Here is a 24,857-nt window from a genome sequence, read left to right on the forward strand (position 1 = left end):
TGATCCCTCACAACAACACAGACATATTCTGCAGCTTAATCCCCGAGGAGAACAGACATGAAACATAGAAGCAGAAATATATGACGTTGCAGACTCGCATTGAAAAGTTGCTGGCCGACGTTATTAACATTGAGGTGCACAACGGGAAACATTGTAAAGACTTATGGTTGTGCATAGTTGCCAACGTGGGATACCAGACGTCTGAGATCTCCGCCTGCGGAAGTTTGTGGATTTGTTAGCGCTGTAATTACTTGACGGGTGTACCTGCATGATTTTGAGGACAAGCCCCACCAGAAATGATGCCAGGACATGAGGACGTTGTTTGCGGGCGCACGAGTTGAAGTCCACCGGAAAGACTCGAAGTGGTATTTTTGTTCGTTTGGTTTTTTTTAAAATTCTTAATTGTTTTCACCCGCCGTGACTGAAGCGTTCGACTCGAGACAACTTCAAATGACTTGTTTTGTGTTTCCCTCTGGCGTAAATGAAAGAGATACTTCACCAGAAAGTGTCTTTTTGCTTTTCAAGTACTCATTAAAAGGTGTCTGGAGCTCATGAAGAATCTCCCTCCCTCCTAATTTACCTCTTGGTGACTTTCGAATGCAGAAAGAGCCAGCTATGTGTCGTGAGCTCAAAGCTCATTGCATCAATTACAATAAATTCACATGAATCCTAATTTATGCCCAATAATCCACAAAGACTTTGCTTTTCAGATTCAGATTCAGATAACTTTATTTATCCCCGAGAGGCAATTAAAGATCACAACTCAAAGCCTGATACAACTATCACAAGCCGTCACAATTATTACAGATTGAAAGTAATAATGGTACACTTCAGAATTTTAACAACAGCACATATACATTTGTTGTGTATGTACGCTAAACTTGAGCAGTCCATTGACCCAATGGAGGCAAGTGAGAGTGAGGCGTCGCAGCAAGAGAGCAGCCTCAGCCAAGCCCGGGCGGGGGCAGGCTGCAGCCAACAGGCGCTGCCACCCCAAGGGAGGTGGAGAGGGCAGAGGCGGGGGTCAGGAATACACGGGGGAGGGGGGGATAGTACTGCTTTTAATGATAAATAAGCTGGCTGCAACCATTCTGGGTTCGGCGCAACCATGAACGAGTGCCACAAATGAAGGTTTGTGAGCCGAAATTTAAGCTTCTGTCCATTACTGTGACCATCCGTCACAAATTAGCTTTTAGCTAAACATACGCACCTGGCTCTTTCTGCTTTCCATGACGACAAAGAAGTGATGCGGGAGGGGGAAATATGTCTTTGGCAGCTTTTTATATATATATATATATATATATATATATATATATATATATATATTTGAATGGAAAAACAAAACTATTTAACCATTTCCAGGAGACATTTTAGCTGTGTGGCTCCTCAGAGAGCTCAACTGTTGTAACTAGTTTTAAAAAAATGCACAAAGGCGATCAAGAATGACATTTCGTAGAAAGATGATCCACTTCCTTCCAACTCCTTCCAAGCCAATCGCGCCCGTCATTTTAAACACCATTGTAGCTTTTTAAAACAGAGTAATCCAGTTTGTGCATTGACGTTTATACCATAATATGTGTCGGTCATATTCTTGCCGCAGCAGCCGGCGTTTGATCCGCCTGCCACTGAATATATCTTTGAATCTTCAGCTGGTAAAGTTTGAAGTTGATGGTTCAACTCCCGGAGGTTTGGTTTCTCGTGGAAGCAGCTCGTCCCGTGCAGATGAAGAAAACACTTTTTTGAAGAGTCGAGGGCCAACTTGTGGATATCTGACTGCCTTCTATGGATACGGGATGCAACTTTTTCGATTCCTAGTTTAAAAAACTTCTTTAAATCAGTGTGACTTCCTTAAAGGAAAAAAAACCTTTTTCTTTAATTTTTTTCATAAAAAGAGAGATTTCAGAATATTTTAGGATAGATTTTACCAGTCAAATGCCTACGGATGTGCAAATTTAAAAAAGAAGAAGAAGAAGAAGAAAAGCACGCTCCTTCCAGTTATTTAACCATCCGATTCCTGGTTACACGATGCTGCTGTAAACTAAAGCAGACAAGTAAACAAGCCCTTCCTCACTTCTCTCTCTGCTGTTGTTTTTCTTCCAGAGCTTCCGTACGGCTGGGAGAAAATCGATGACCCCATTTACGGCAGCTACTATGTTGAGTAAGTTGGGTTCCATCTTTAATATATAATGACTTGCTTTTGATTTCCAGTGTAGCTCGCTGGTGCTTTATTAATCGTGTTTATTAGGAGCAGACTGGCGCTGGAGCCCAGGAAGCAATACTGCCTTTGTCTGCCTGCTGACAGATGACTATTTGTTTGCAGAGGGAAGTTTATTCGTCTGTGTGCGCTGTGTTATCCATCTGTCTGAATCATGGTGGAAGAAATCAGGGTGTCAGTTTTTGTTTTTTGTTTTTTTCCCGTCTTTCTTTTTTTGGGGGGGTTGCATGTTTGTTCATCCATGTCAGCTGCACTGGCCCGCTCTCTATCACTCACGTCCTCTATTTGTTCCGAGGCGTAACATCTTCGGCCAAATGTGCTCTACTCCGGGGCGTGAGGACGAAGTTCTATTTTTAGACGAGCACAGTTTAATAAGAGCTCCAGAGTGGCACCTGGCAACACACTGACTTATATACCGCAGCCCCTTCCTCCCCCCTCCCTCCTCGCATGCTCTGATTCCTTATGTCCAGACTGGAATTATGTAAAAAATAAAAAAGCTTTTTTTTTTTCTTTTTTTTTTGTAATTGGCACTATGATTCCAGGGTGTTCATTAAAAGATAAGCGGAACAGAGAAAGATAATGTGTGTGTGTGTGTGTGTGTGTGTGTGTGTGTGTGTGTGTGTGTGTGTGTGTGTGTGCGTGTGCGTGCGTGCGTGCGCGCCAGTACAATAAAGACTTTAAGATTAATTATTTCATGCTGGCAAATAGTTGTTGACAATGGATGTAGAAGGCTAAAGGAAATCGCTGTGCAGGTTCCCTCCCAGTCACTGATTCACTGCTGGATCTCAGAACAAAAGCAACAAATCAGTCCTTTTATCTTTGTTTTTTTTTCGAAACTCAACAAAGCCATTCTGCAGCTCTCTTACATAACCTGGCGACCAGCCATTTAATTAATCATCATAGCAATAGCGGGTTGGAGTAGATGCCGGATGGTCGGTGCTGATCTTTAGGAGAGGGGGGTGGCTGAGTTAAGTGAAACAGGATTGTGTGGAATCTGCAATCAAGTTTTTTTTGTCTTTTGTTGTTGTTGTTGTTGCAGCCATATAAATAGGAGGACCCAGTTTGAGAATCCAGTCCTGGAGGCTAAGAGGAGACTCCAGCAGCAGCAGCAGATGCAAAGCCAGGGTCTCTCCTCACTGCCCCTTCCCACCATCTACAGAGGTAAAACCGCCTTTTGGCTTTCCAACCATGACGTTCAGTTGTTGTCATCATCCGCTGATTGGACCGAGGCTCTCTCATTTGTGAAGTAATGGCGCTCACTTCAGTCAAACGTACGGACCTGTTCTGTTTAGCTTTTTTTTTTGTTGGCACGAAACAGAATAAAAATGTACTGGAAGGACTGAAGAGCCCAGATTGTGCCAAGGTTAATATCCAGCTCTTATTTTATACACAAATCTGCAGAAACCATCATTTATATCTGGGTCTCTGAAACTACTCCAAATATCATTTTTTTTATATAATAATTCTTACACCTCTCCACAAAGTTTAATTAAAACGTGGCCTTGTAGTTTTGTTTTGGTTTGTTTTGTATTGCTGGCTACCATCCACACATTTCTGTTCGCACAACCTTGATTGTAGTCCCTGAATGATACTTTTTTGGGTTTGTTTGTTTTTTATTCCTATTACCTAACGGCACACAACTCCACGCAGCTCGTGCAGAGAAGTTTGACAACAGGAAAATTTGGTCAGCGAGATTAAAAAAAAGAAAAAAAAGTAACACGACACATTAAAACATTTACACAATTACCGTAGTCGCACCCGTGCACCTTGATCCCCAAGCCTTAGCTGCATCTAGTCTACCGGAAATTAAAAGAAGAAGAAGAAGAAATTGTGGCCTTGTGGATATTTTTTTTTCTTTTGATGGTTGACAGCCCGAATGAAAATATGAACTGATGACCTTTTATCCACTGTGTTTGAGCACTTTCAGAATTTATGAAATGAACTTGGAGTTCTGATCTTCAGGTATGGAACTGAAGGCATCATTCTGGGCTTGACAGTATCGAAGCAATTAAATGTGTCAATACACAGACTTGATTATGTTACAAACCAAGTTTTATACCAATAACTTGACACAGAAGACACCTGATGCATGTGCCCTTATGGATCGAAACAGCAGCATCTTTACAGCTGTGATTATTAAGCAGCAGATTATTTGTGTCACTGAGAAATTCTCTTGGATTAATAATCTGGGTTTAATTTTAGATCTCTACTCAAGTGAACATCTGATTCCGTGTTTTCCTTGTTGACTGGTTTGTTGCTACCTGATTTCAGCGCTCTTCCTCCACCAGTCTTCCTAGCAGCAGGAAGTGCTGCTCTATACTATCTGGACTGGTGAGGTAGACATGGGCTCAGTGGTAATGTAGTTGCCCATCGCTGTGAGACGGGAGCCGGTCTCCGTGGTTACACTCTGTGTACATTCCAGTGAGGCTCTCTCTCTTCCTTCTCCCCACTCCTCTTCCTTCTCTTCCACCCGCTCCCCTCCAAAATTTGCGATACCAGTTGAAGATGCCAGCCCCTGTGCCACCCTCCCCAGATCCCCCCTTGCTCAGGTCGGCCCAAGGCCAGAGCGGTGCCACAGCCTCGGCGACCTCTCCCGCTCGCCACCTGCGGTTCGCAGGGCTGCTGCATTTGCCACATCCTCCTCCGCCGACGTCTCCCCGCTACGGCGCGTTCTGACTCGGCGGATGAATATGTGCCCCCACCAGCAGCAGCAACAGCAGCAGCAGCCACTTCGCACCTCCGCCTGCACGGTGGTGCTTGAGCAGCCTGTCTATAGCCCCCTCTCCCTGTGGCACTTTGTCAGTAAGTAGGTCAAGAGAGAAGAAAAGGAGGCTGACTGTCGCTCTCATGGCTGCCTGCGCTCGTTTGACTTACTGTAAGCATGCTAGCTTGCGAGCAAGCGTTCCCCTTGAGGCAGTGGACGGATTTGTGTGACGACCACGTACCATGACATGTCTTATCGCCTGGAATAAGCAGGCAGAGAGTGTAATCACTCAGTCCATGTCTGGACTACTGAAGGCAAACAAAGGATGTAACCTAGCCCACTAACCACATCTCCTCGCGAGGTGAAATGACGGGAGACTTGGTTAAGTGTGACTAAGCTTGTTGGCCGAGATCCTTTCACTCCTACAACAGGCTGCCCTCCTCCCAAACCTCCCAGTTCTCCCTCCATGACAAAAAATCCCAGTTCCTCCTTAACCTTCCCGAGCATCCTCTCTCGGATCCCTGATTGACAGCATGTCATTTGCCGAATTTCGCTGCTTCCTCAGGATGAGACTGAAGAATTGCACCACTGATGCCCCCCTGCACCCCCGCTGCCCACCATATCCCAGGAGGGGATGGAAGATAGTGTACCCAGAAGGATTTTGCACACCTGCATCTTTCAGCACCTCCCCCCACCCACCCAAATTCCACTGTCTTGCAGTTAAAACCGCCTATGGCTCCACCCATATCTTATAGGACAAGCTTTACCCATACCCCCGCCCTGTGAGCACTGTCCCTCGCCAGCTTCCTTAAGTCTTTGCTGTGAAGTTGCTGCGGTATCGGTGTGTAATCGGCATGTGTTCTTTACAGAAAAGCCGCTGTTCACACGGGACCCCACTCAGCTGAAAGGCAGTTTCTTGTCCACGTCACTCCAAAAGAGCAACATGGGCTTTGGTTTCACGATCATCGGAGGCGACGAGCCCGACGAGTTCCTCCAGGTCAAGAGCGTTATCCCTGATGGACCTGCCGCAGCTGATGGAAAGATGGCCACAGGTAAGCCTCGGGCGCTCTGACACAGCCTGTCGAACTGAGTCCCCCTTACAACAGGGGAACCTCAGGGTCCACGAAGTATCAGAGAGGATTACATTCAATATCATCAAAAATGAGGCCTTAAAGGATGTGGAATTTAATTTACAAAGGTCCTACAGGTACTTACCTTTTCCTAGTGTTAAATAGACCATTACAGCTAATTTAACTGTCAGGTGTGTAACATCCTCACAATCCAATACAGCATCCCCATACATGGGATACCCAGCCATACGGTGCCGTACGGTACAATACATGTGGTTCCCTCTGCACCATTCACTGAAAATTTCAAAATAGAGATGCAAACAACTCGCTGTGGTATAAAAGTATGGAAATTACAGTACATTACAGTCCTGAGTCTGGATACTTGTACTTGATGTGTCCTACTCCCAGGTTTGTCTTTAAAACCAAAACGCGCCCCAACGTCAACTTTCAAAGCTGCAGGTGCCGTTTGAATGTTCCCCACCTTGACAGTCCATCTGATGTCTGACAGAAACGCTGTAGAATGGAGGGAGTGAACAGGGGGCAATGAGTTCAACGGTGTGCCACTCCAGATGTGGTGTTTGAACTCTAGCGTGGACGGAGGTCATGTAACTTTCAAAACTCTTTACTACGAGTGAACTAAACTAAATCCAGGCGATGACCATGAAGCCTGATGGTGTCAGGGCAGACAAAAAAAACCACTTTATATTGAAGGTAGATTGATAATAGTTAGTTCATTGTTCGTTAAGTTAGTTATCAGTTAACTAATGTGCAGAGTAATCATTTACTAACGGTATTCATGTTGAATTTATGAATTTAAGCAATAATGGATAGAAAAACTGGAGGAGGCTGGGGTTCTAAGGGTCACATAGAGTAGTAATAAATGGTAAAGTGTGCTTACTTCACGCTTATTCAGCACTCTTTTGCACAGTGAAGCATTAACTTACGGATATTAACGTGCTCTTATTGTCAAATGTTACCCAAAATCACAGGCAACAGGTGCCAGTTGCCCAGTTCTGTGCTCAAGGGATTTTTAACAACAGCAGCGCGTTAAAAAGTCGTTTCTGCTTTACAAGTAATGTTGAATAAATCATGTTGTCTTGTATGCAAGTTTGGCCATGAGGTTGCTATTAAATTTTATTCTCGGTGTTGTTAAAGGTCTTTAAATCTGGGACTGAACACAGGAGTGCTGTGTGCAAACTTTTTTTGTCGTTTTTTTTGGTGATTTTTTTATATTAGACATCCTTACAAAAGTTTATTTACCATTTCTTGCAGTCGTATAAGTTCTGGCAAATTCACATTCATAATTAAAGATGTGAGATTTAAGTGCAGTCTACACACACACACACACACACACACACACACACACACACACACACACGTGTGATAAAATAGCCTCAATCCAACACACTTAACTCTGCTGCATGTATCTGCATGTGCATGAGCTTACGTAAGTTTGTGTGCACGTACATGCACACCATCTATATAGTTTTCCTCCTCCATTAATCATGATGGGGACTTTATGTGCACCATAAGTCCTGTTTGTGGCCACATGGGGGTGGAACTGCTGCACATGTACACATAAATACACACACACACACACAAAAGCACAAAGACCGACACACTCCTGGATAGACCAGATGTGCTAAAGGTCAAGGGAATGTGTGTATCAGGTTTTGTCAACGCTCTTAGCTTGTAATGATGTTTCTTCACCAGAGCAGAGAGAGAGAGAGAGGTTATGCTGGTCGTTGAGGAGTTATCACGTTAACAGACTGGATTGTAAAAAGTGGATGCAGTAATCCAAAGTACTTCCCTTGATGAGCAATAAAGGTTTTTTCCTGACAATACTGCATATAAAGCATTTTTTGGATCCGTCTTCACATTATTATTCTATTCCATGCTAAGAAATAACCCCACCTCCCCTCTCCAGCATGTCCTCCCCTTAGCTCCATCTCTGCCACCATCAGCACCCCCCCCACCAGACTCAGTGTCCTACTTATGCAGCAGCCGAGCCCACACTTACGAATCCCTGGCCTGCAGTGGCATGAAACCCTTCATTCTGGATTTGACCATTTTTTTTGCCTCTTGACCCCTGCTGCGAATATCATATCTGCTGGATGAGTAGTGCCATGTCCTCGTCAATTAATTGATTTTTACCTTAAAAATAAATGTGAAAATGAGGGGTTTATTAGTTGCAACTTGTTTTCTTTCTGTGTCATAAGCCCATGAGTTCGCCTGAAATAGAGAGGCTTAATTTGGATGCCAGAGGCGGCATTTAATGCAAAATAATAGGTTTGTTGGCACATTGTGTTTCAATTTGGGTCCAAACTGCAGCAACCCTCATTCAGCACCAGATGGTTGCTGAGCTTCATACTTTCTTTCTTTCTTTCTTTCTTTCTTTTTTTTTTTTTTTTGCACAAGATGTGGATAAGCTCTGGGCTTAGTTTCATGTCACTGAAAATATTCAAATATGCTTATTTTATCCGACACGATATTGGAGTGTAGAAGTTACAGCGTTTAAAGCTACATTTTATTGTTGGCATTTTTAAAACACCAGGTCATGCCTTGAATTTCCTTTGGGTTTAATAAGATCTGTCCATCTCGGAGACTGGTGACGGAGGGTTTTCCCATCTACGACCACGAGGACGACTGTATCTCTGGCAGATTTTATCGACTGTTCTAATGGGGAGATTCATTATTTCTCTTCCAGCAGCCCCAAAGCTTGACAGGCCTTCTGTGTCTACTTACAGTTTAGACAGTCAGTTACATCATTTTCCATCATTCAGGGGGTTTTATGCTTCTTCTGCAATATTTTTGAGACATTCTTATCATGATTCTATTCACACCTATCAGTTTGACACTGCCACAATGCGTATTGCTTGAAATTTGAACTTGCCCGGACCGACCCAAGTATCGACTCTTGGTCCATTTTTCGCTGCCTTCCTCACCGGCCTGCGCTCACGTTGCTCCGTGTCTGAGCAAACTTAGCTCATCTCGGAGTCGCACACCTTAGACTGAAATTTGGTTGTGAATCCTGCGAGTAAACATATTTATTTCATGGAGCAACAGGAACAGGACAGGATGGGGCTTTTATTGCTGGAGTGGGAAATCCACTCCTATGCAAGGCTCTACTGCAACACTCACTAAACTGAAAAATGTCTAATTTGCACCCCAAATTATAGATTTATTACTTGGTTTAACACACAGCGAGTGACAGGTGAGATGTAGCACCTTAAAAGGCTCTTGTGTCCTCATTGTTCTGCGATATCTCTCGTTGTTTGTCCAGGCAATTCTTTTTCAGCGTTCCATCAAACCTCTATAAACACATTCTGCATATAGATACACAGTCTATGGGCAAGGAGAAAATGCCCTGGTGTGTGTTTGAGAAGTTTTGACCACGTTTGAGCCGGCCTCGGCTGCCTCCACATAAAAAGTCTGCATGGAGCCCAAAAGAGAGAGTGAGCATCGGCTGAAATGCAAGGTCTGAAAAGCGGCTGTAGTCTGATGAGTTAACAAAGCTGTTGCAGTGGGTTTTAACTGTTAACTGAGTGATAACTTGCTACCTCTGAAACAATCTGCTCAAAAAAATCTGCTTGCTGATGGAACAAGGAAGCCTTGCACTGGATTTCTCCAAAACCAAAACACAGGCAAACTTGTCATAAGTAGGTGATGAGTTCCAGTGTTGCGCTCCATCTGCTAGCTTTAGCATTACCTATGTTTTTGTGCACGTGCTGCCGTATCCTGCTGAAACCCACCTCTTCCAGCCACGCCTGGGCCAAGCAAGCATGCTCGTGTCTGCGTGACTTAGGCAAAAATTTGATGCAAAAGAGAAAACATGCCCGGGTGCAGTCCAGAGCAATCAGTCCGTCAGATTAACTTGGTTTTTGGGGACAAACGTGCTGGGGGCCCGGTACGTTTCGGCCAGTGTGAGTAGGCTCTGTAAGACCCTCTTCAGACCTGGTGTTAGCCTGGGTGACTCAGTCACGAGTGGACGTCTGAGCAGGTCAATTCACACCTGACATCACGTGCATTGTTTCCATGTCCCAAAAAAAAAACCGATTGTTTTTAAGCAATGCAGCTTCAGTCACGCACACGTGGTCGGGTCCCCCAAGACGATGTAGGACACACAATCAGCAGTAGGTGAATATGTCTTTAACGATGTTCAGGGTCGGGACAGTCAGGGATGAAATAGCTGGAGTGTTGGCCTTGGTCCCAGGGAGTGTGTTGTTTACAGTTAAGGTCAGTTTGATTTACAATATACAAGGGGCCTGCAGGAGGTTTATATGATGGATGTGGTGAGCTATTTGGTGGCCATAAGTGTTTATTTTTGTCTCTATTCTCTCTGTTGATGTGTCCATCCTTTGCCCTCATATGCATGTAAACATCTTTTTCATTTCTGCCCTTGAAGTGTTTACCATTTTTTTTATATTTCTTTACTGACATTTTCAGATATTTTCATCCTGGATTGAATTCATGCCAAAACTCCATCAATAGCTCAATTTTTCACTCTCCTCAGAATCTTTGTTTTGACTACTTTCTGAAAGCTGTTGACAGAAATTACATCTGGCAGGTATAAGTAACCTCTGATAAGGAGTCACGAGTACGATTTGGATTTTTAAAAGGGTCACAAGGCTAAAAGTTTGGTTTGATCACAAAAAGCGGATTGTGTTAAAAGAGGTTTGTGCTCTGAATGTCAAAAGTTAAGTCTGTTAAGTTCTGTAAACATGTCATACAAAAAAAAAAACATTTTGTGATGAAACTGTGGAAGAAGATTCAATGTCTGAAAACAAAACCCAACCCTTTCTGCATGGATAGATACTACAAGAGGTGGGGAGAAAATGCCTTTAAGCTGTTTGGATGAGCTGATAATTAAAGAACACGCCAACATTTTTTGGAAAATATGTTTTTCACCATCCTCCACTTCCAGACAGGAAGATAGACACCCTTCTCTGTTCTGTGCATGTTCTAGGGAACTGAGACACACACAAAAAAAACAGCAAAATGCTAGTTAGCTTAGCGCACAGAATGGTGGTAGATGGTAAGTCTTAGCGTGCTTACGTCATCAGTTTTCAAATATGCTTTTCTCACAAACAACCTTTGCCCGTATTAATTGAACTCAGCTTGTGTGACATGCATTGTGACAAAACAATCAGCCACATTGCCGGAACTACTTTCCTGACAGAGCTACTTAGCGCAGTGATGTGACACACCAACTCAAAAGCCTCATTGCAGCTTTTGCCAACAAAACGAAAGGCTGAAAGACCAACTGCTGCTACTAATTGTGGCCGGCTTTGTAGGAGTGGATGAGGCTGGATTATTTTTGGGCAAATCAAGATCCTTTGGACTGAGGTATGCTAACACTTCCCATTCACCACGATTTACTGTGCTAAGCTAACCAGCAGTCAGTTAGTCTCTGTAAGTTTGAGCTCTCCGAGTAGCACAGAGGAAGGAAGAGGTGTGTGTGTGTGTGTATGCCTACATATAGACATACATGCATACATACATATATGTGTATATGTGTGTATATATACTATATGTCTATATATATATGTATGTATGTATATGTATGTGTGTATTTCTTTATATCGGTGTGAAACAAGATGATGCTCTCTGCATTTCCTCCGTTGTCATAAAGACTGAAATCTCTTGGCACATCAGGGTCTACAAGGTCACATCGCCATCATTTGTTTTCTGCCAATGTACTCAACTATTGATTCTGACATCAGCGCTCAAGGCAAATGTCGTTCACGTTTACAGAGATTAATTAAAATGTCCCTCATGTCACGTTGCCTGGAGGTGTGAGCTGGCTGAGTCAATACCAGCGAAGCGTTAAAATTTGGAAAGTCCGCAGCGACAACTTAACTTCCATTTACCTTTGCTGCTGTCACTCAGCGGGGTCAGGCGTGCTCAGCAGCTGGGCTCTACTCCAGGGAATCGATATGAATCGCCACATTGTTTTTAGAAAAGTGCAACTGACTCAAGGGTTAGTGCTATTATAGTCTCCGACTCACGTTTCCAGGGAATTGGAGAAGGGGCTTGTAGTTAGCAAGGTGAGGGTCAATCATTAAGCCAAGGCTTTGCGTATTAATCATGATGGATCTGCGTTTTTTTTTTTACTCTCAATGTGCAGCCTTGGCCTCACCATGCCCTCTTTCTGGAAAGACCATGACAGTTATACTTGCAATTAGACAATAATTGTTTTCATCATCAACCCAGGTAACGCTCTTTGTCAGACGTTATTAAGGAGCGTGCCTTGTGTTCCCACTTGGCCATTGTTTTAAAAGCCTGTGTGGCGCCTGCACAGCAGAGCGCAAACACTATATTTAGTAATCGGGTAGAGACAAAGATAAGCATGGATGTGGAGCCCTTTTATGTGGGAACATTTAATTGTCAGCTGGGTTTTTATCTACACTGTAGTCTGTTACAGTGAGCGAATAACAGCACTTAGCTCCATAAAAGGCAAGCGTTTTAGTCACTTGTCATCTGCACTGTTTTACACTTGAAAGGCCGATAAGATTCAATTCATCGGAAATGTTTATCTGCAAATGTGCTTTTGGTTGCAGGGCAATGAAAGGAGAGACCAGTGCTGATGTACTGTTAGGCTAATTGAGAATTACAGTTGCAAGAGAGACTAGAAAAGTGTCTCCTGTTGCTTAGCTGCTGCCGTAATAGCTCGTAATTCTGCAGTTTAATCTTTATATTTGTAGTAGCTACACAACTGGATGCAATGTTACACTTTGAGCGCAATATTTAGTATTTAAAAACTACACTAAGACAATGGTGGAGACTACAGGGGTCACAGTTGCTTTGCAACAAGCAGAAAACCGTAACCTAACTTCAGTGTTGGATGGCAGCAGCAGGGTGAAGGAGCAGGCAGCGAAAAGTTTTTACATACAGCAGTCAAAGGTCAAAAGACAGAAAAGTTCAGCAACTAGGGCAACTGAATCCAAGTGGTCCAAGAATAAAAGACAGTCATCCAGAAACAGGGCAGGGTGAGAAATACAAGAGAGCGTACATGAAAATGTAAGGGAAGCTTGGGGAAGTTGGCGGGTACAAAGATGTTCTGAGAATTAGAACAGACAGGAAGTAGAAACGCTAGGAACTAAAAACACTTTGAGCTAAGAAATAATAATTAAAAAAAAAAAAAAAAGATCAACCGGAACAGAAACAAGCTTAAATGTCAAAAAAGCCATGATGATACCTTTCACCCTTTTGCTACAGGTGATGTCATCGTCTACATCAATGATGTGTGTGTCCTGGGCACCACCCACGCAGACGTGGTCAAACTCTTCCAGTCCGTTCCCATCGGCCAAAGTGTAACTCTGGTCTTGTGTCGTGGTTACCCCTTACCTTATGACCCGGAGGATGCCGCCAACACCAACAACACCACCACCACCACCATCATCTCCCCGCTGGGCATCATGGAGCAGCGGCCCCTCATGGTTAATGGTAGGACTGGTTACGATAACTACCTGGACTATATTTCCCGCACGGCACGCTTTGTCACAGACCCCAATCAGGACCAGGTCAACTCCCAGCAGCAGCTGCTCACCCCTCACCCTGGAGACACCCACTTAGACGGCTCTCTTCCTCCCACTACCGGTACGACTCCCCCTGACAGCATCTCAATGGCGTCGTCAGGGGCAACTCAAGGGGAACTGCTGACCCTGACTATGGTGAAGGGTGTGGACGGTTTTGGCTTCACAATCGCGGACAGTGCGACGGGCCAAAGGGTCAAGCAAGTCCTGGAGCCTCAGGGTTGCCCGGGCCTGTGCGAGGGTGACCTGATAGTGGAGATAAACAAGCAACCTGTCCAGGGATTCACACACACTCAGGTGGTGGAGCTGCTCAAGGAGTGTGCTGTCGGAGCGGAGACTTGCCTGGTGGTCCAGAGAGGTGGGACAGGTAAGACCGATGGCTGCAGGTAGGCGTGCTAATCCCTCCAGCATATATTCAAGCTGTGTGCCTCTTCATGAATGCTTCTGCTGTTGCCAGGTGTGTGTGTGTGTGTGTGTGTGTGTGTGTGTGGTCCAGTCTAAAACAATGCCGGACTGATGCACAGCTCCTCTCAAGTACTCTCCTTTTTGTTGTCCTCTTTTCTCTCCTGGAGCAGATAAACTGCTTTCCTCCCTTCCACTTCACACTGAACCACATGGTCAAGGCTTATCCTTTGATTGAAATGCGTGCTCTTTGCAGTGCTGAGTTATTGTATACTTTTTATGAAGTCCCATTCACGCGTATTACAAATTTTAGCTGCTTTTGTCAGCTACAAATAAAAGCACCTAAATTATAGTTGGGCGCTTTTTTTCCATAAAAATACTGGTGGACTGCAAATGGCTCTGAAAAGCTTTCTACCCTGTGTTTTGCCGAATGTGCGGCCCGCTGACAATCATAATTACACACTGCACTTTGTCATGAGTCATCCACAAGGCTATTATTTGCTGCATCGACAGGTAGCCGACTGTTTTCTGCTCTGTGACTGGCGTATTTGAGCGGGTATCGGAATGTCCTCAAAAAAAACGGACGGCAGCCCTCTGACTGTTCACTTTAAAGCGCCGCGGGAAAGATTCTCTGAATGTGCGTAAGAGTCACGTGACAGAAGTCGTGTGTTCTTTGAACGGTGGAGTTCGTGCCGGGGATGACTCACAAGTCGAAGATTTTAATTGAATCTCAGAAATAGCCACAGCAGCTTTTCATCAGCCAAGCAGATAGGATCTGTCTGTGGAACCTTGTTGCTAAATGTCATTAAATGTTTCCCCTCGGTGAGTTCACCTCGGTTTATCTCAACATCTTTGAAGTGATGATACATGAACTTAAGTAGCCCGAGCAGAGGCGCTTAGACAGCTTGAATTACTGCCGTAGCTTCTGTGTTGTTTTTCCTCCACCCTCTTGGTGCTGTGTGTCATTTGTGTGATAATGGCGACTGCTCGGTGCCACGGAAACACCTGAGACCTGCCCAGTAAGTTCCACATTATCCAAGAGTCATTCCTTTTTATGTCTTTAAGAGGCAGCCCGTGTCTTTAAATAAAAGAAAAGATACAAGAGAGAAATCTTGACATTTCTCCTCAGTCTTTTTAGTCAAAAAACTCCATTTCTGTGTTAATTGTGCTGCATCGTATCTGTGGTGCACATGGACTCACATTCTGTCTTGGCTGGGCTTTCGCGGGCTGAAACGAGCAACTGGCTACATAATTAGCATGCTACATCTCATCTCATTTCTCTAAATCTGGATAGCTTCACATCACGGGAAGGGTGGACAGGAAGCAGTGTCACATCTGTTGGTGTTGATTTGTGGTGACACCCGGACTGTTTTTGCCTTGGCATGAGTTCAGACTGGTTTCCACACCTCCTTCTTCAGTCTGACCTTGACTCCACGCCTAACAACTCGTGACTCGAAGGCCATTTCAAGTAAAAGCAAACTAGGACTTCCGGCGATAACGACAACCGTGTTTGTCCCGTCCTGTGGCGCTAATTGTGACGCTAATTGGCTAATCGTTAACCCCCAACTGAGAAACTGCTGTTTCAGACGAATCAATCAACACTGTGAAGTTGAAGGACTCAAAGGTCTGAACCCAGATAAGCAAAATGACCGCCGCTAAGACGTGAGAACAGCAAGTATCACTGTCTGGTGGGGTTGAAGGGGTTCTACTTGGCTGCTTTTTATTGCAGACGTAAATCAGCAGTTCTCAACTTAGAGGCGGTGCGTCACCTCCGTGTGACAAGGGTGTACCCCACCCTCTTCGGTCCCACTCAGCCATCTCTTCACGTTTGGGTTTTGTCATTTCAATGATCATGAGCAGCAGCTTTCCAGGTGGTTTCTGATAATATTGCTGTGGATCCGGGGCTGCAGGATCAGGAGCTCGAGTGCTTATAATCGTAGGGTTGGCGGTTTGAGCTCGAACCTGAGCAAGATAGCGAACCCCTGATTGTTCCTCAGTCAGTTTGTGTGAATGTGTTTGGCATCTGTTCCAGCTTCCTCTGCCAACAATGTATATGAGAGTGTGTCAATGGTGATGTAAAGCGCCGCAAGCTACAAGTCCAATTAGCATTTTCCATCTGTTGTGGCAGGAAGGTTCGGACCTGAATCAGACAGATTCTCCCACACAAATCACAATTGATTCAAACAATTATTCATTAACTTCGGAAACCTCATTCTTGCTTCTTTGTTGTCGTTCCTTGTCAAACATATTGAAACCAAAGTGTTTTCCAAACCGGCAAATTGATTTTATCTTTATTTTTTGTTTCTCTCAAATTTAACATCACTGTGAAGATGGAATAAACCATGATAATCCTCTTGATGTTTATTTTTTTAATATAATCATTCAGAATCACACAAAAAAGTAACTGAAAATGTAATTCCTTGAACCACACGTTCTACTTTTTCCTTAGCAAATGTGGCGGCTTTGTATTTAACATGAAAATCACCTCATACGGTCGTAACTGTGCAGCCCGGCAGGCAACAGGCTCCTGCATCTATCAGGTCAAGCTGTCCCAAGATGAACCAGGTTTGAGGAAAACTGAACGATGATGCTCGTAATTACATTTACGTTCCAAAAATGTTCCTCTAATTCTTGCTTCTTCTTCTTCTTCTTCTTTTTTTTTATTTTGGGAAAACGCTGTGTATGTTTGCCTGTTTTGTCCTCGTAAGATTGTTCACGTACCGCCATTTTGAGAGGGGGGGAAAAATCTGATTTTCAGTGAAGCAGCCACGGCTTACAGACACATTTGGGGTCCCCGCTGATCTCGCTGTGATTCGGTGAGGAAGGTTATATGGCAGCACCAACAGTTAGCTGCACCTGATTCCCTGCTCCAACTTGCTCTGAGGGTTTGGCCGAGTTGTTTCCCCATCATAATAAAACTGTTTCCGTGCTGTTGGAATGACGTTACGCCTCATAAAGCGCCGCAATTTGGCTCACTCCTTCAGACCAGTGAATTCCAAATACACAATCTAATTGATCTGGCTGTTTCTCTGGTGGAGTGTATGTGCCACTACCCAACGTAATAGAGAGGCAAGCGACTAATATCTGTCACCAAACAACTGTCATGCTTGAGGCTCCGACTCAAGCTTCAGATATTTGCTGGCTCACGGGCGAACGCACAAGATTAACTCTTGATTGAAACACACATCTGAGGATTCCAGGAACTTTCAAAACACAGCTGATTGCTTTAGTTTTGTTTTTTTTTCCTAAATAACTGCACTTTTATCCCACAGACCGCAGGAGAACACACACAAGTCGAGGTGTAACACACAGTCCCAAAACCTGACACCAACAATATTGTTACGGTCATTTCAGGATGCTGTTGCTATGACAACACACACACACACACACACACAATGTCCTGCATCAGAGACCCACAAATGACAGATTCACAGAACGCCATTAATAATTACTGCTCTTGTCCTGTTCCAGGCTCTTTGGGGGAGAGAGAAAGAGAGAGAGAGAGCGTGATACAGCGGTGTAGAAAGAGAAAGTAATGTGGAGGTAGCGCAACCACAGAGTGAGAATTAAAAACAGAGAGTGCTCCTGTGTGTCGACTCAGCCAGGCTTGTGTTGCTTGGCTTCCAGCCAGAGTGCAGCAGCAGCAGCAGCAGCAGCAGCAGAATGTACATGTAGATTTTTACGCTTCAATAAATCACAGCAGCGTTCCCGAGGAGACGTAAGTGTAATAATGATTGACAATAGAGCAGCAGATCCTGTCGTTCTTGACGCGTTGTGCAGCACCGCATCATATTCTAGACAGACGTTTCACTCACTTCACTCTTCGTTTGCCTCTCAGTGCTATCAGAGACCCTAGGAGGTTGTTACAAAAGAGGGTGCAGGGTTGACAGACAATGCAAAGAGTCTGTTTGTTAGCATTTTTATCATTAGCTTTTTGATTTGATTGTTATTTTAGAACGTCAAGGATCTGACTCCAGGATCGTGCTTGTGTGGAAGTTCAGGAAACACAGGTTGTGCGAGACCTGCAACCCTGCTGAAACCTGTTCTTTTTTTATTTTAAATACTTCTCGGTTAACATCCACGTGAAGGGGGGGTCTCCTCGCCAGCCCCCCTCAGCTCTGCTCCAGCATCTTTCAGCTCAGTTTCCCAGCCTGTAAGTTTACTCTACGGGTTAGCTCTTGTGCTGTTGGTCAGCACATTTTTTTTTTTTTTTTTTAAAGCAGGAGGCACCAGTTTTTAGCTGACAGAGGCGATTAGCTGCTAACTGGTGAGCATTGAGGAGCATTTAGTGGGTAAAGAAACCGAGAAGGCAGTGGAGAGTAAACCAGAATTAAAAGGGGACTGAAGATAAAAGTGATACCTCTACTAGGAAAACTTGGTCACTCGCTTTCGAGATGCCATGATGGAAATGAGCTCAGTAGCGTCTGAAGTGATATCCGCAATCTGGCAACAAGTGGGGCTTAGATCCTACTGACAGAAGGAGGCGGGAGCGTGGAGCCAACAACTGGTGGCGGCGCAGTGGAGGAAGTTGCGTTGGTGTACAGCATCCACTTTGTGTGGAGTTTGAGTTGAGGCTCTCTGATCTCAGATCTCTCAGTGGCATGAACTGCAGAACATCCAGGGAAGACGTTTGCTCATCTGGCAGAAGCGACGCGGCGAGTCTTCTACATCGAACCTTAACGCGCGTCATCTTCAGAAACTGTCTCCACAAGATGTCTAACCCTACTAAAATGAATGAGAGCCCTTTATTTGTCATTATATATCTAGAAATCGGATACATTTTGATTGATTCATCATAGAAAAAGCCTTGTACTCATTAAATTGATTAATTGCACCCCTGCTCGGGCAACACTGCACCCCCATCTTGTCTGACAGAAATTACAAGAAGATTTTGAGCTCTCAGATGTATCAATTCATTTATTCACTCCTTTTTTAATTTTCCTTTATAGGAATTTCCCTGCAGTATGTATTAAAAACACTGCTGGTTCTCATTACTTTGCCATTTGTTTTTATGTGGGTGAAGTTTTTAGTTTTTTTCGTTCACAGAAAGAGCTTATTGACGTAATCTACGAAAAAAAAACACTTGGAGTGAATGGAGACTGAGTTTCAAACATTAAAATAATACATTAAAAAAAAACAAAAATGTCTGCATGTTTCTAGTCTGAAGTGAACCCAGTGTTCTGAAGCCTGGACGTGCCGAGTTGTCACAAACACAGGTTGGGTGCGGTTTTGAGTGACCTGTCCGTTTAGAGGGTCTGCGCTCATGCTCTGCATGTGTGTACGTGCAAGGTCACGTCTGCCGCTCGTTTGTTTTGCAGTTCAAGCCACGGTTCTACCGAGGTGCACGACTGAGACGTTCCACCTCAGACAATCACCAAGTAACTCCTCAATATTCCACGGCCGACAACTGTCCGGGTGGTCCTGCGTGCAGCTGAGGAACAGTTGTTGTTTTGGTTTTGGTTTTGAACCCAGTTTTTTAGCTGATCCTCCTCCTCAACATTCTCTAATTAGGCAATTTATGATCCGACCGTCCTGTCTGTTCTGCCTCATCACCTTGAGAAAGCCCACGCTCATAATACACTTATGATATTTAGCCGCTCTTTAATGTAAATGTGAGCTTGACTCTTGAGTCTTGATACCCAACAAACGAGCGCTCTGTCTCTCATTGCCAGTAATTATTGTGCCTGCGTGTGTGTGTGTGTGTGTGTGTGTGTGCGTGCGCGCAGGCGGACTCATTAGTGGCTATCGAGACCATTAACAGTCTGTGTCCTTGTTGCCACACCAGCAGAGATGCTGGCCTGTAATTAGCTACAGAGTCTTTCAGCCCGTTCACATGTGCACAAGGCCATTTAGCTTTCACGAACATGTTGCATTTTCCCTTGCTGCCGCCTGCCCGCCCACGCACTCACACAAACACTCAGCCACATGGTTTGATTCACACAGGTTCACACAAACACACACACACACACACCTACACAACAACTAGAAAGACATTCAGGCCTTTCTTTGTCCCAAGGCAGCCTTCTGCACACAGTCCTCCACACATCACGTGAACTCCCGCTTCTCAAACTATTTTGGGGTGAATTGAACCTAATAAATCAGCTGTCTTCTCTGACCTTTCACCTGAGATTGATCACACTTGAACAGATGACCAGGAGATGCTTTTAAAACTCCGCAGAGCTCAGGTGAAGGTCGTCTTTGGAGCCAAAGAAAAGGAGCGTTTGATTCACTGAGCTTTCTCCAGCCTTCCAGGGAATCGGTGTGTAACTAGACAGTGATTCATTGGACGTGTGTGTGCTCGATAGAATAGTTGGAAACAAAAGAGAAAGAAATAGGGAGGCTAGAGAGAGAGAAAGAGAGAGAGAGAGATGAGTTCGGATCTTTGCCAGTAAACCACACACACACTGTCAGCCATGTTCACACTCACGGCTCTGTCCCCACCGTGCACCCGCCCCCAAATGTAGAGGAACCGCCCATCAGGCATCAATGTCTCGTCCGGGAAGACGGCCAAGGGTCTTTGCTTGAAGGGCAAGACTCTGCTGCGGGATCATTACTGGGAAGAGCTCGGAACAGAGTCGGAACACAAATCTGAAAGTCAAATTAAACAAATCGCACTCCCCTCTTTGAGTTTTAACAGGACGGAGCTTTTTTTTTCTCTCTGATTGCAGGAAGGCCGTTAAATAAATTCCACTGTTTTGAGCTTTGATTCCATGCATGCGAAATGCAGATAATTTGTTGTGCACACAAGTCAGATGAAGCTGTTTTTTTTTTTTTTAATCATTGGAATTGAACAGAAGTGGACAGAATATTGTGGATGTTATGTGAATACACCAGGGTAGCTACATATTCATAAAGGATCTGACAGAGCGGCGCTCCACGCCGCCGCCACCCGCCGTCTATTCCAGTCTCATCTAAATAATTGCAAGGCTAGTGTTAGCCCGTGAAATTAAACAGATCTGTGTTTTTCTACGGGTGAGCAAATGTAACCTTGTGTTTGAGGAAATTTGTGTATCCACGTTTCTTCCACCGGCCCCATCGTAGTTTTTGTTTTTAGCTCGGCTCTCGAACGGCAGATCAAACATGGGAAGAAACTGGCTGTCGGAGGAGGTATTTTACAGCCCGTCGCTCACACCCGCCATAAATTGTCGAGCGGAGATGGTTGATTGTACTTTAGCACTTCAACTTTTTTTCCGTTACTCCCAGCAGTCTAACACAAGTATCTGTACTTTCTCCTCCTTTCATGTCAGGAGAGGAGTCGCTCGCGCAAAAGCTTTGAGCATTCAAAAACGTGAACGTTAAACCTTTCAGTGCATTCAGATGTCGAGTCCTAGCACGGTTCGGTTCGGCTTGTTAACACAGCCTGCAGTCAGCTGCATCAGAACTGTGTACAGCCCCCCCCCCCCCCCCGCCACATCTCTACCCTTCCTTTTAACCTTCTTTACTTTCAATTGTATAAAGTCTGAATCAGTGCCTCTAATGAAAACCACCAAGTAAACACATACAGTATCTGGACTTGAGAAAAGGCCCCTATTGCCCCAGAGTTGACTGATACTGCGCTTCAGCGCTGCCAATTCCCTTATAGAATCACTTTGGATGCGGTAAATCGGGGCTCCAGTCTGAGTACTCAGGATTCACCTCCACTACGCTCTTTGTTTCCCATCTTCGGTCCTTTTCCATCACCCCGGCATCCTCCTGGACGATGTAATCAAATGGAGATACAGCCTAAATCTGTATAGATCTTTCATTTGTCCCACTCATTGAAATGTGCAGCAGATTTTCCTGTTGAGGAGGATTTCTTGTTTGTGTGTGAAAATGGCAGTAGGTATTTTTTCCTTTTTTTTTTGTATGACCTTCAAAAAAATAACGCTTGATTCAAAGATGGTGCTGGAAAAGCAAAGGAATACTGCCAGTTTTCTGTATCTCAACCCCCCCCCCAAAAAAAAAAAACACTTTTCAGGACTTCAGGGACTAACAGATAAGAATATATTGTTTCTCCCATTTGTATGAATTAGAAGCGACAAAATTATCAGGACCACGACTCAGTATAACCCATTAAAGTCCAACAGGTCCTCAAAATCACAGCCCACAAAATGGCCGTTAAAATTAAAAAAAAAAAAAAAAAAAAGGCACTTCTGTTTAAAAGTTTCAATAAAGACGGAACATTCCAGCCGTCACAAAGGGAGGATCTACGGCAGAGCCTCAAAGCCCTGGATGTTTTTATCGAGGTTCTTGTAATATTCTGCGAAATTAATGAGAAAATCTCCCAAGGTTAAATAAAGTGAAACGTAATTTCCTGCCTTGGCGCTGTGATCAAGATCTGCTCTGAAATTTAGCGGCTGCTTCTTCAGCCGTCCATCAAGTACGCCGGCTAGTCTTTTGCGTGACCCTGCTGTCTAACCTCCTCGACGGAAGCGAGGCACGTTGTGTGTTTTTGTAGCCTCTCGTTATGCCAAAGTGACAGTGCTAACACTGTATCTTCTCGTCCGTACCTTCTTGATCTAACACAACACTTCTTGATGCTTTCAACCCACGTGAACCTTTTTTTCCTGCGGTTGTAAAGGCTGTGTGGGTTGTTGCCGTAGTTCAGCACCATTATAGAAACTCCGAGCAGAAGGCCTCTCTGAAAACTCTCCCCAGTTCACAAGTCTGTAATTGGAGTTTTGGGCAGAAATTGAAAACGAGGCACAACAGCGACCGGCCTCATTTATCATTACCTGAAGTCGTGCCAGGCTTGTGGCGGGGGTGGGGTACACACTCACACGCTATGGATTTACAGGCCTGCTCACAGAGGCTTCCAACTGGAAGATACTCTGCCATCTGTACTGGTTATACTGGATTTTCCAACTGTGCTTGTAAACTCACCGACTCTTTACCGAGGGCTCAAAGTCAGCTCAGTTTTTGTCTGACTGAGACTGTGCAAAAGTGCTCACTAGAGGGCACTGTTGCCCAAAATAGCAAAATATGAACAACACACTTTTCGTAAATCTTCTGAAGTTCGATTTGGACAAAACTTTGCCTGTATTTGTTTGACAGTTTTTTTTTTACTGGTATTATTTATGAATCCTCATTCTTGATATATACTGAATGATAATGATCAAATATGAAAAAAAAAATCCATCCGCATGTGGTAAAACTAAAATATAGTGGTTGTACTGGTGTTGATGGCATCAGGAGAGTGTTAGCTTGAGTGCTGCAGTTATAAAGGGGAACTTTGTGAGTCAGAACAGGAAAAGTAGCACATCTAAGCAACCATCTGTAATCGCTTTTTCATCATCGGTGCACAATTAAGCAGCAGTCACGCAGTTACAACCCCCGTGACCGCATCCCTGACCTGCTCCACGACCAGGGGTCCTTCTCGATTATTTCCCCTCTTCCTCTGGAACCCCGTCAGACTCAAATTGTTACTCCAGATCAATTTGTTTAGAACAGCTTCACGTGTGATCGCCGCAATATTGCTCGTCTTATCAGAATGTGATTAATCTTTTTTAAGCCTTTTTAATTCAAGTCTTCCTTGAAAAACACTATGAAATCAAAATGTTTCATTATGTATTAAAATGACACCCCCCCCCCCCCCTCCCGTTTTCAAACTGTTATGAAGCTGCAGTTTTGATGTGGATGGAACTTTCCATTGACTCACTGTCCACCGTATAATTTATAGATCCTCGTTAAAAAAGATCAAGGGCTGCTCATGGAAGCACTAGCATGTTCTGCTCTCGTCACTGGTTATACTGGTCTTTTATGCGGGAAAGTGTTAGCTCGGAAGCTAAAGTTGCCCACTGCAGTGGTGCTGTAGCTTGTGCAGCAGTGCTGACAGGTCCGATTAGCATTCAGGCTAAGAGCTTTCAGCACCACGGACAGCTTCTTTCACCCTCTCTCTCTCAGTCACTCTTCCTGTCTCTCGCCCATTCTCGACTTTTAGCCACAGGGCTCTCTGACACCCACGTCCAACCAAATGTCTGGTACGCTTGAGCTAACAGCACATCCACCCTGAGGATCACCTCGGTCAGTGATGCCTGGTAGTGCCCCTTCCCTCCTGTCCGTAGGGTTCAGCTCAGGTTCTGTCACCCACTTCCAGGACTGCTCGGCTCCGTTGTACTCTGGACAGTTTTGACTCTTTATTGATTCTTTTGGAAGAAAAGAAAACTTATCAAGGCTGAGAAAATTGTCTGACTTTTATATCATCTCTGGTAAATATTTGGTTTCTTTATTTTGAGTGAAAGAAGCTTGTCAGATTCTTTGTGCAGCTTTTGTTAATTTACACATCGTCAACTCTCTTCCGGCTGCTCAGTGAGACAAATGTTTTTACACCGAGTGTCGCCATGCCAAGACTGGGAAAGAAGGATGGCTGGTGCATAATCTGAGCAGTCACTCCATGATTCGACCCCCCCCCCCCCCCCCCCCACCGCCACCCCAACCTATTTGCATATGCTTGTGCCTTCCCAGAGGGGAGACTGTGGCAGTGCTTGAAAGACAGGAAGGAGCGAAATTGAATCAGGAAGATGGAGCATGAAGCTGACTTTTTTTTCCTTTTTTTTTTTTTTTAACATGCTCCTGTGGAACAAGCGTAAGCGTCGCTGCCGCATGGCGTGATTGTTTCTTTTCATCACCCGAGACAGATTTGTGGATCTGGAGCTCGACAAAGGTTGTTGCTTGAACAATGTGTGGGGTACCTTTTTAAAGGTTAAAGCAAGATGAATAGGAGAGTCAAAAGAAGATGTGTGCCCTTTACTTGGCTGCGGTGTATCATAAACCTCTTCATTGAGAGGTACAGTCCTTCTGATCCCACTTAAGTGCAAGTCAAAGCTTTCCGGAACCCTTGTCCTCCTATTCACCATCGCTGCCGAGGCCCTGACAGATCTAAGATACAACCACAAAGGCCAATCCCGCTAACAATAGGTATAGAAAAGCGGCCCCCGTGGCCACTGTTGATG

The 24,857-nt window shown here is 44.5% G+C and overlaps 1 protein-coding gene across 8 annotated transcripts in view; it reads left to right on the forward strand.

Moving 5' to 3' along the window:
* The window catches only part of magi2a (membrane associated guanylate kinase, WW and PDZ domain containing 2a), a 224,849-nt gene that overhangs the window by 170,846 nt on the left and 29,146 nt on the right, over window positions 1-24,857 (forward strand). For 4 of the 8 annotated variants that reach the window (XM_086201886.1, XM_086201889.1, XM_086201885.1 and 1 more), the window contains exons 7-11: window positions 2,101-2,158; window positions 3,255-3,376; window positions 4,715-5,017; window positions 5,789-5,971; window positions 13,208-13,891. In XM_086201886.1, coding sequence (XP_086058012.1) covers window positions 2,101-2,158; window positions 3,255-3,376; window positions 4,715-5,017; window positions 5,789-5,971; window positions 13,208-13,891 — 1,350 coding nt within the window. The remainder of the gene's footprint in view (window positions 1-2,100; window positions 2,159-3,254; window positions 3,377-4,714; window positions 5,018-5,788; window positions 5,972-13,207; window positions 13,892-24,857) is intronic. The other 4 variants (XM_086201888.1, XM_086201891.1, XM_086201887.1 and 1 more) reach the window with 1 other exon arrangement.

Source organism: Aulostomus chinensis, chromosome 4, assembly GCF_037954235.1.
Source record: "Aulostomus chinensis isolate RoL2024-O1b breed Wild chromosome 4, RoL_Achi_v1.0, whole genome shotgun sequence".
NCBI classification, from domain to species: Eukaryota; Metazoa; Chordata; class Actinopteri; order Syngnathiformes; family Aulostomidae; genus Aulostomus; species Aulostomus chinensis.